We start from the raw sequence: 12,357 nt of genomic DNA on the forward strand, positions 1-12,357 counted from the left end.
CACTTCACTGGGTGTATGGAGGGTTTACATCCACTTTAATCACTACTGCAGATCCCAAAAAGCCCAACATTTACTGACATTTTAACTGAAACACAGATTTTGATATACATCAGTTTGATATATAATTTAGAATAAATTATGTTAGATGAAAATAAACCTCCACAAAGCAAGAACAAAAATGACTGTTGTATTTGGACAACATATAGCAAGTACAACTTACCGTCTTGCAATGTAGTAGAAAACAGGATTTCCAGCTTTTGATGTCCCTGCTTGGTAGAATATATTTAGAGTTTTTAATGCTTTAAATTCTTCTTTTTCGTGTACCTGATGCCTATAGAACAAATTGGGAGGAGTATATATCTATTAGTTCGAACAAAAGAAACATGGCAGACATCTCTAGGAAGATTCTGTAATTACCTAGTCATAAATTCTTCGAACTTGGAACTTGTGAGATTCAGACTTGACCAATGGGTGTCTGCCACAGGCTTGTGCTCTGGAGGCCCAAGATAAGCGAGTAAAGTTGCCATTTTATCAAATGGTCTTCTTCCAACAGCTTTGTGGTCCCTTAAGAATAAAAACAATAGACTTTACTCAAGTTTCAAATAATAAAGCCTAACCAGTCCATTTCAATTGCACATACTAAAATTCATACTACATTTTGCATTTTTTTTTTTTACTTATAAAGAGCAGTCAATGAAACAGAAGACTCAATAAGATTTTATTCAGATACATTTAAAAGAGAAGTAGGTTTTAAAAAGAAAAAAGAAATTACCTCAGTGGATGCAGATTGATGCTGCATCTGTCCCCTGGCGTCTCTGCACTAAGAACCGAGCCACTCAACACCGCTGATGGCTCAGGTCTCGCTCCTCCCCGAGCAGAGCGATGCTGACAGTCAGTATCGCTTCTGCTCTACTTCTCTGCCCTCATTGGAGCGCTGAGCCGTGGAGGGGCGGGGAGTGGCTGTCTCAGTGGCTTGCTGAGACTGCCATCAATCAAGGCAGCTGGCGGATTCCGACTTGGAAGTCGTGATGACGAGTGCCCCGACTGATGGCAGTGACGTCAGAGAGCGGACTTCAGACCACTCTCCTCTGAAAACGGGTCACAGGAGTGCAAAACAAATTGCATTCCTGTGACCCATAAAGAAGCCCAGCCTAAAAAGCTCAGGCTGGACTTCTCCAACTCCTCACACACGGTTTACAAAATACTAAACTGACATTTAATTTTGCAAGATTTCACATGAAATTTAATGCTGTTAGTATTTCTATCTGTGTAAAGTTAAAAAAAAAATGTCAAGTGGAAGAGAGGAGATGTTGGGATTTTCCCTATATCCAGGCCTGAGAGCATTAGTACTGTTGGTACCAAAGTTCCCACTCTTACTACTACACAGCATGGTAGTGTACTGTGCAAAGCCTCATCTTAAAATGTTAATTCATAAATTGACAAAAACTTTAAATACATTTTAAATTCTTCATGAAATTGTAAAGAAAAGAGGCAAACCACTTTGGATTTCTAGAAATAAAAAGATTGAGGTGAAAAGCAAAAAAAAAATGATTTTAACCTTTACAAACAGCTTCATAAAAAAAAGAAACACAAACTGGAAGAGCTTGAATGCCCGATCCACACTATGGGCACAGATCCCTACATGGAAGGGCTGTTCTAAATACATATATGGAAAGGTGTGTTTATTGCACAATAACATTATCTCACATAAAGAAGCATTCTGCGGAGTTAAACCAAGACTAAAAAGGTGATGATTATGTTAAGTTTTTTATCAAGTTACCCATAAGGAGAGATTAGAGATGGAAAGTTTATTAGCAGGACGACAAGCATCTGTCCATGCAGTCAGTTATTGAAGAACAGCTTCTCACAGCAAATATGCATGGCCAAGACCAAATATACACGCTGGCCAAAAACAATTTCTATACAATATCTGTTCCGGTTTGAAACTATAGAAAAGCCAGTAATTTTTTGCAACAGTGGATACATGAAAATATTGCTGGAGAAATGACCTTCAATCCTTAGGACTGCAACATATAATCCTTTGTATAAGGTCCATGCAGTAGAGTTCATATCAGATGCTTCCTACATTTAATATCAGAATGTTGTTCTGAGTATGTGGAAGAACAAAATGTATACACACTGTAAAATTAGATACTAGAAAAAAGCCAATTTTAATCTTCACCTGTTACTGGATAGATACTGTCCAATCTTCTCCTGGTTGTTCCAAAGCAACCGATGTAAGGCAAGAACATTTCCATCAGTAATAAAGGAGAGGCTGTGGTTAACAGTGTCACTCGGAGGACAATTATTTGCAATGTCAAAGAAGAACCTAGGAAATTATGGGGTAAAATACCAACGTTTTTGATTAGAGCTTTTTTTGCGCTAAATTCTTATAGCTTAAACATTTTTTTGTTTTTAGCCATTCAGTAGGGAACAATGAAAGCTGTTAAATTCCAAAAACTCCGACACTTTTTAAAATCTGCTGGCTTACGATGTGTTAAGCACAATGAAGCGAATAGCATCATGGGGCTTCTCTTTGGAAGTTACATTTTTACTTGGCATTGCCATCGCTACACTCCAGGTGCTGATAGGAGACACACAGTCTTCTCATACAGCAGCAGCTCTGTCCACCACCTCTCTCCTCTGCTTCCCAATCACACAATGCTTTGTATATTGTAAATGGGGATACATAAAACAAAGTGGAACTAAAGACACACTTACAGCAATAAAAAAGCAATCATATCATTAGTTCTGATGTAAGCAGAAAAAAAAGCATGCTGCACAAGTCAACCAATACTGGAGGCTTTCTAGGGTTGGAGAATCCACTTTCTTGAATCACCATGTTCACCTACAGTTGGAGATGACACATGGCAGGCACAAGGAGGTTGTTGCTATGTGTACTGAGAATTATGAAATTGCATACTAGAACAACATTTCAAGAGTTAGGGCCCTTTCACACATACGGACCGTATGTTCGCATTTTCATCCGTCCGTTGCGGATGAAAACGGGACATACATGGGTTCCTATGTGATTACGGGTGTCAGCGGATGACCATCCGCTGACACCCATAATTTTTTCGCCTCCGCAAAGATCCACATTTTCGGACGGAAGAAAACCCTATTTTTCTTCCGTCTGCCGGATCGGATCGGATGAACACAGATATACGGTCCGTGTTCATCCGATTCCCCATAGGGGAGAGCAGGAAAGACAGGGCAGTCCCTGCGAAGTGTGCGGGGACCGCCCTGTCAGCTGCCAGCTCAGCGGGGAATTTACGGAGGATCCCCGCTGAGCTGTACGAACACACGGAGGCGGGTCATTGTTGATCCGCCCCGTGTGAAAGAGCCCTTAGGGAGGGTTATAATTCCTTAAACTTTTTTTTACAATCTGTGTCCCATTTTTACAATCTGGTCCTATTGGAGATTTACCCCCAGGTCACCAGAATGAATGTCTTCATTGGAAGATATGGGATATCTTCCAAGGGATTGTTTTACTTTTAGTGATAACAGAAAACAAAACAAAGGTTTAATCAGAAGCACAGACCACAATAAAAAAAACTGACAGGTGTTCTAATCCCTTTCCACTCTACCCAAAACGTAAAAAATTTAAGCATGTAAGGATTTTACTTTGGAAGAAAAAAAATTAAGCACTGCAAGTGATGTTATATATGTGCTGTACATTAAGCAGTTCTGAATACACTGGTTGGTAAAGACAGGAAAAAGGAAATTTGCATGACTCCACCCACTTAACTATAAAAGTGAGAATGTGTAAATACCTTCTGTTATAAGGCAATGCTAAGTAAAATGAACTTTAATAAGCACAGAAACAACCCAAAAGACCCCATTTTCAGCAATGCCGAATCTGACTAAGCTCCCACAAAATGTGCAGCAGTGACGTTATCCCCGCTTAGCCAATGAGAGCGGCCTGCGGTCAAGACTTGGAAACCAGCCAGCCAAATACGTCAGTGGTAGGACTGGGATCTCTGGGACGCCGCATCGCTGGGGCCAAGGCAAGTGAAAGTTCCTCTTTGAGGCCTTATTTTCACTTGCCAATCCAGCTAGTAACACTTAAAGCGGGAGTTCACCCATTTATTTATTTTTTGACCTTTTCCCCTTAGATTCCTGCTCGTTTTGTCTAGGGGAATCGGCTAGTTGTTTTAAAATATGAGCAGTACTTACCCGTTTTCGAGATGCATCTTCTCCGTCGCTTCCGGGTATGGTGTCTTCGGGAGCGGGCGTTCCTTCTTGATTGACAGTCTTCCGAGAGGTTTCCGACTGTCGCATCCATCGTGCCACTAGTAGCCGAAAGAAGCCGAACGTCGGTGCGGCTCTATACTGCGCACCGACGTTCGGCTTCTTTCGGAAAATCGTGACGCGATGGATGCGACCGTCGGAAGCCTCTCGGAAGACTGTCAATCAAAATAGGAACGCCCAGTCCCGCAGCCCATACCCGGAAGCGACGGAGAAGATGCATCTCGTAAACCGTAAGTACGGCTCATATTTTAAAACAACTAGCCGATTCCCCTAGACAAAACAAGCAGGAATCTAAGGGGAAAAAGTCATATATACGGGTGAACCTCCGCTTTAATGCCTGAGCCTTCACTCTAGATGGAGGAGCAATGGAGACAACCATGAAAAACAGTGTCAATTTGGGATTGTGTGAGATGCACTAGCAGATTTCGATGGACATTGAAGCTGAACTTAAAATGTTAATTTTAAAACAAGGACTGGAATAACCAAGATGAAAAAGTTTATTAATTCTAAAATAAAATGCAGAACAATGGGGAGACCAGGAATGCAGCAACAGCACTTCAATTAGGTAGAACAGTGTCTACATGCCATAAAAAATTACAAGAAAGCACACTTTGCAAAGCCTAAGCTGCATAGAAACAGTAGGGTACAGTAAAGACAAGGGTTTAGCATGAAGTTAATATGAGTCGTTGTCAAATTGATATTAACAAGTACAGAGAAGCCAAACACCACATGTGAAATGTATCAGAACACTGCAGTAATGAGATTCACTGTCTCGAGTCATTGGGATGTCTTTATGCGGAGGAATCCAGAGTTGGTATCCTCTGAGAAGTATTACCCTCTTTGAAGCATAACTGTTTTGACTGCTTTTAATTAGGTGGTCAAAACCACCCGGTAAGAGGTGGAGGATCTTTTTCCAGGCTATACCTGTATATTTCATATCACTCACCAGTCACAGCATGTGGACTAACAGACTTTTTAATTGTGTTATCAACTTTGGTGCAATCTCATGTTACGTTATAATGTCTTATTAGGAGCGCTACATTTTTAAAAATATAAGAACAGATATCTTTTCTTACCTTCGTGCAGCATCAAAGTTGTTCTTAACAAATTCATTAAAAGGTCGCATATGCTCCTCTTTTGTAAACAAGACATGGTTGGCAATGCTCTGGAGAATCTAACAACATAATTTAAACATGAAATTATTTGCACTGAAATTTCATCAATATTTAAAGGGTTAGTTCATTATTACTGAAAAAAAAATGTGAACACCCTACACACTGTACTTACCTCCAAAGGTGCCGAGCTATCAGTGCCCATGCACTTTACGAACACTCACTTTGCGTATACTCGAGAGTACGGACATACCTGCGAGTGTATGTAAAGTGGCTCCCAAGCTGCAGCTGAGTAATCCGTGAACGAATTGTTCAGATTTCCTGCTACTTGGAAACATGCTCAACTAACTGAGTCGGCTATATGCCAAGATAACACTATCTACAGCTGTCACAGTTACTGCCGTGGAATGTGCACAGAATAAGAGAACTTGATTTCCACTGGTGTGGTCAGCTGTTACAGCCTAGCATCTGTGCAATTCTCTAGTGTTCAACTGTACAGTACTGTAACCCCACACTACAGCCCCGACACCCTAGAAGTGAAAAATATATTGCTTCACTTGAAGTACATTTTCATTTTACATACATGCTCTGGTCCCATTGTGTACTTAAAAGTGGGGTATGCCTGTAATACCTTTCCTGAAAAAGTGGCCTCTTGTTAGAAATTGATATTAAAAGTGTACTTTAGCATTTTTGCAGCCACATGATGATAACTACTTCATATTTCTAACATGCTTACGTTCACATAGAATAACCTAAAATATTTTAGACACTTTCTTTGAAAACATATACCCCTGCTATATATTGTTGAGAGGACAGAGTAATTAACGGTTACCATAATTAACCCTGCTCGTACCGTGCAGGCGGAGCTCATTATCAGTTGTAATCAGACCTCCAGCTGTTGCGGAACTACACATCACAACAGGCATTGTAAAATGCCGACATTCACAGACCCCGACTAGGCATGATGGGAATTGTAGTTCCTGAACAACTGGGAGGGCCATAGTTTGGAGACCCCTGCTTTAGACTCTCTTTCCCAAGAAAGGGTTATAGATCTCAAAGCATTATTGTATGTCTCCATTTTATCCCTCTACTTTCACTTTGAAATTGTCCAGAGTAGCTTGCTGACTGTCCAAAGGCCCACTCCAAAGTAACTAGAAAAAGGTATGAACTATTTACAAATATTTTTAAGTATGCTGTGCGAATGGGAACACATAAGAGACAAATAAGAAGTTTTCTTCTCAAATCTGACAGCAAAAGTGAACCCACACTTTAAAAAAAAAAAAAGATTTTTGATTTCCATGTTTAGGCCTGTGCACTTTAGGATACAGACAGCACTAGAAGACAGATATTTTAGTACTGCCAAGAGGAAAATAAAAAAAAAGGAACATGCTAGAATGTGTAGCCCCCTGAACTAGGCAGTAAGTTACCTTAGACATTAACTTTAAGCCACGTTCAATTCTGGCTGGTGGCTTCTTATCCAATATCCCTGCTTCATAGGGAGACACAATGGCCGGGTTAATGAACCTGAGAAACATAGCACTTCCAACTGCACCGATGCTGTTCTGGGGAAACCTCTGGCTCACAACCTGTAAAACACAACAAAAACACAGTGTGTTTAAGGTGGTAAAAGAAAAGAAAAAAACTAAAAGAGTATCTGATATACTTTTAATACAAATCAATATACGGCGATACATTTTAGGAAATGAAAATAGATCAAAGGAGACAGTGGGTGAGGAGCATATACAAAGTAACTGAGCTGTTAATAAGCGGATTAACTGTATGACACCAAAAAAGAAACACTGTTTAACTAGCTACCTAGTAGGCCTATCTAGATACTGTCCCACCAAGGAGGCCTTCATTAAAACATAGGATGGCAAAAGAGACATATACTTGTCCACAGAATATTTCCCAAAATGGTAATTACATTTTTCCAAACCGATCATGAAGAAAGCTCACAAACCTTGTACACCGTTCTCTAAACTGAGCAGAATCCATTCCACAACCGACCTGTTAGGCTTATTACTAGCTGCCAGATCAGCTTAATTTAGAATTTTTAGTTGCAACTTGAAACAAAAAATGATTTTGATTCAGGCAGGATTAAAATACTAGTCAATACTATATAAATACACCACCAATACCTGCATGGAGGACTAGAAAATTGTTTAGATTAGTGTAAAGTCTCTTGTCACCGAAAACACTGCAGAGCAATGACAGTGGCCTAGAGAAAACTGCAGGCCTTAAAGTCAAGGTTACACACAACCCCCCTACAGCAAAAAACAGGAAAAGAAAAAAGCTTTGTAGAGTTTGGTTTCAAATTCTGTTAATAGTTGGACAGGTAGGGCCATTGTTTACTTAACAGTTCATGTGTTGCATTCACACAAAAGGATCATTATTTTATTACTATCAATCCTGAAACATGGAAAGCCATCTCATTCACACAATTCCAACTTTAAAGCAGTACTCCTGGCCAATTTTTTTTCCTTTTACATGTCCTTGTTGCTGATCTCCTACCTTCGCCAACTATGTCACCCATGTTCTTCTGAGCTCTGTAGTTCCTCTGCAATAGGCTGCTGAACATGCTGAAAAAAAACTTTATTGCCTGGTGACTTCCTGTTGGCAAGACCGCTGGCTGCTAGTCCTCCTGTATCCTCAGCCAGCGGTCTGACACTCCCAGATGTAGTCCCCTGAAAGCAAGCAGGAGGAAGCAAACGTTGTGGGCGGAATGGGTCTCACAGCCCCTGGTCTGTCGTGCCCATGGAGGTGGTGTCCTCCTCTGCTTCTGCCAGTCACAGCCCCTCCACTCCATCCCTGCCGCACTGCCTCCCCCGTTATCTCAGTGCAGAGCGGGGATTATCAGAAATCACTTGTATGACAGAGCAGGGATCTCCCGCTCTGTCAGGTATTGTATATAATAACACTGATCGCTGATGTCCCACCGCTCGTCGGTATTGGAATAGTGCGCTGTCAATCACAATACCGGCGGGACATCAGCGATCAGTGTTCTCATATACAATACCTTACACAGCGGGAGATCCCCAGGTCATACAAGTGATTTCTGATAACCCATGCTCTACACTGGTCGGACAGACCTGCGGCAGCGGTGGTCCCCCATTTATATATATTTTTTTTTAGTCCCCCATTTACATTAAATGCAATAAAGTATATTAATTTATATTAAAATGCTTTGCATTTATGAGGCTGTAACCATCATACCGTGTACGGTAAAAAAAAAAAAAAAAAATGGGAGAGTTCTGCTTTAACATCAGAAGTTGAATCTTTTTTTCTATAACATGTGGGATCATTTGTCAATAAGTCATTTAATAAACCTAAGCACAGTAAAGTCTTCTTAAATCAGATATCCCCATCTCTCACATTCATCACAAATGGGGGGGAAAAAAATTATCCTCATAAGCCATACCCCGAAAATAAGACAGTGATTCTGTGCGTGCTGCAAGCTGAGGCATAGAGGGAGAAATAGAAAGTACAAGTCTCCTCAGTGAAGTGAGGAGCAGGACGCTCCGCTTTAGGTATGGTGTATCCTCAGGGGAAGAAGTAAAGCTGTGGCTCCCGTTTTACTCAGCAGTGTGGGTTTCTCTCCCCCAGCAACAGTCTATGGGTCTCTCGCCCCCCCACAACCACCAGTAAAGCTGCTGCTTAATAAAAATAAGGCATCCCCCGAAAATAAGACATAGAGTAAAATATTTATAAAAATGTAGCACGCTATCTTTACATTTGATAAATGACTTTGCTACAAAGTAGCAAAGTAGTGATTGTTCAGCTTGTATAACAGTGTAAATTTGTCCCCTCAAAATAACAGCCATTAACGTCTAAACCGCTGGCAACAAAAGTGAGTACATCCCTAAGCGAAAAAGTCCAAATTGGGCCTAATTAGCAATTTTCCCTCCCCATTGTCATGTGACTCAGTGTTACAAGGTCTCAGGTGTAAATGGGGAGCAGGCATGTTAAATTTGGTGTTATCACTCTCACATACTGGTCACTGGAAGTTCAAATTGCCACCTCATGGCAAAGAAATTAGAGGACCTGAAAAAGAGAATTCTTGAGCTATATAAAATGAGACTAGTCTATAAGAAGATTGCCAAGACCCTGAAATGGAGCTGCAGCACAGTGGCCAAGACCATACAGCGGTTTAACAGGACAGGTTCAACTCAGAACAGGCCCTGCCATGGTGACAAAAGAAGTTGAGTGCACATCAGACTGTCAGTGTTCAGACCATACGCCGCAAACTGCATCAAAGTGGTCTGCATGGCTGTTGTCCCAGAGGGAAGCCTCTTCTAAAGCTGATGCACAAGAAAGCCTGTAACCAGTTTGCTGAAGACAAGCAGACTAAGGACATGGATTACTGGAACCATGTCCTGTGGTCTGATGAGCCATGAATGCCAACATTTACTGCAACATACTGAAGCAGAGCATGATTCCCCCTCCCTTCGGAGACTGGTTCGCAGGGCATTATTCCAACATAATGTCCCCAGAAAAACCTTCAAGATGATCACTGCCTTGCTTAACAAGCCGAGGTTAAAGGTGATGGACTGGCCAACCATGTCTCCAGACCTAAACCCTATTAAGCATCTGTGGGGCATCCTCAAATGTAAGGTGGAGGAGCGCAAGGTCTCTAACATCCACCAGCTCTGTGATGTTGTCATGGAAGAGGACTCCAGTGGCAACCTGTGAAGCTCTGGTGAACTCCATGCCCAAGAGGGTTAAGGTAGTGCTGGAAAATAATGGTGGCCCCACAAAATATTGACACTTTGGGCCAAATTTGGACATTTTCACTTAGGGGTGTACTCACTTTTGTTGCCAGCAGTTTAGACATTAATAGCGGTGTGTTGAGTTATTTTGAGGGGACAGCAAATTTACACAATCTGTACTCTCACTACTTTACATTGTAGCAAAGTAAAACACACACAAAAAATCAAGCAATAAGCAGGTTGACCGCTTTGAAGGCTGCACCTTTCAAATCAATTCTATTTTCACAATATGCCGTTATGATTCATTGAATGTTTTGGTCATTCACACTATTGTGTAATAAGCGTGGCTTTTTTTTTTTTTACATCGCAACAACTGTGGTTATATCGCATAGTTAAGTCACTGCTAAATTTTACCTACTTTACATATTATTGACATTAGTGTGATGATAAACACATGAAAAAATGCAAAATCGTAGTAAAAAAGTAAAAAGGGTCCTTATTGTAATTGTTGAAAAAAAAAAACATTCCTTATAAACGCAATGATCTGACAGGTGTAAACAACCTTACACCAGTGAGTAAAAACCGACATCTCTGGTTAATCTCTTGTGGGTACTACACTGCCCTTTTAAAAACACAACATAGAAACCACATTCAATTATTGGTGAGGATATTATGCTTGCTAAAAAGCATAATACGTCTAAACTTAGAACTTTGTACATTTTGCAAATACTCTAAAAAGTTACACAAAACTACAAAAAGGCGAAACGCATTTGATTTTACACTTTCGCAAATACATGAAAAATCAAAACATAAGGAAAACAGCAGTTGTCCTGGTATAAAATTACACTTATCCTTGTTGCCTTTATCATATGCAGCTCAGAACTGTTCCCAAAGATCTCATGGCAATATTAGGATTTTTTGTTTACCTGGAAAATCGTTTTCTCTGCTTATATCAAAGGACACAGAGGAAGTGTATATAAAAAGGCAGATTTTTTTTATCTTAATGGATTCCCTGCATTAAGGGAAAATATGTCCCAGTTGCAAGGAGAAAAACATAACAGTACTCGTCTTACCTTATACTGTAGAATTGGGGCTAGCAAAGGTCTAAAGCTGAGCCAATGGAAAATTGAAAATGTATATGGTGCATCATTTTCATTTACAGTTTGTAGGAGAAAGACACCTTTTTCCAGAAAAGAATGAGCTATGCACCCCCAAGAATCTAGAAAGCAGCAGATGAGCGCACCGTAAGGTGTAGAAAAAGTATACGAATAACCCCCACATTATATATCGTCAACAATATTCAAGCTGTAAAGCCAAAACCATATTCCTTTCCTATGTATCAGTCAGTCACACAGAGGAGGGGCAAAACAAAAGAATTTCAGGGTGTTAATTGAAATGAAAGCTTTCCAAGTCAGAATTAGTAGAATGATTTGACAGTAAAGGACAGGAGTGAAGATGCTTTAACAAATAAAACATAACAAAAACTGTTAAGCTTTATTTTTGGTTCCAGAGGTCAATTTTTGTTGTTGTGATGGGAAAGAAAATGGCTAAGAGAAAGTTCTACAAACTTACCGAATTTGTTTTCCTTTTTTACAGTCAGGATCCACCTAGATGTCTAAACTGGCAACCTGCCACTAAGAGGCTGAGCCAGCCCCTCCAACCCTCTCCACAAACCAGTGCTTCAGTGAGCGCGGGGGCAGAGCAGAGAACCAGTGACTGTCAGTCACCGCTCTCTGCTCAGAGCGGGGGGGGGGGGGGGGGGAGCGAAGCAATCAGCTGTGTTTGATCCTTGAGTTCTCTGGGTAAAGCTGATGGGGGACAGCTGCAACTGGGATTGGTGTGGCAGCATAATTTTTTTTTTTCTTTCTGCATTTCCAAACTTCTCTTTTAAAGAACAGCTCTTGAAAACGTGTCAAGTAAATAGTAGCCAAGATTTATGAGGTGTATGTTAGCTCCAGGATCACGGTTTGTATATTTGGAGAGTGGCTAATGCTGGTTAGTATAGCCATCACTATATTTCCAACACTGCAACAGGAGAGCTTCAGTTCTCATACATAAAAAGCCATACAGTCTGTCCCTCTTCTTGCTTTGTCTCTTCAGAGGACACAATGTATTATGGAAACCATTCACAAAATACAAATTGAGGGGGATAAATAACAGTACAGGATCTGTGCATAAGAGCCGCAGTCCACCTGTGGAAGTGTCATAGGTATAGAGAGCTATACTATCCAGCATCACTGAAACCCTAAATACACAAATGGCAGTGATTCTGAAAGTGGCATACAGTT

At 40.7% G+C, this 12,357-nt stretch overlaps 1 protein-coding gene across 4 annotated transcripts in view; it reads right to left on the reverse strand.

Annotated features, from left to right (window-relative positions):
• The window catches only part of NF1 (neurofibromin 1), a 317,171-nt gene that overhangs the window by 133,560 nt on the left and 171,254 nt on the right, over positions 1-12,357 (reverse strand). For all 4 annotated transcript variants that reach the window (XM_040336668.1, XM_040336666.1, XM_040336665.1 and 1 more), the window contains 5 exons: positions 6,791-6,949; positions 5,328-5,425; positions 2,183-2,329; positions 418-564; positions 221-331 (listed from right to left, as the gene is read on the reverse strand). In XM_040336668.1, the coding sequence (XP_040192602.1) occupies positions 221-331; positions 418-564; positions 2,183-2,329; positions 5,328-5,425; positions 6,791-6,949 (662 nt within the window). The remainder of the gene's footprint in view (positions 1-220; positions 332-417; positions 565-2,182; positions 2,330-5,327; positions 5,426-6,790; positions 6,950-12,357) is intronic.

Source organism: Rana temporaria, chromosome 2 (genome assembly GCF_905171775.1).
Source record: "Rana temporaria chromosome 2, aRanTem1.1, whole genome shotgun sequence".
Classification (NCBI taxonomy): domain Eukaryota; kingdom Metazoa; phylum Chordata; class Amphibia; order Anura; family Ranidae; genus Rana; species Rana temporaria.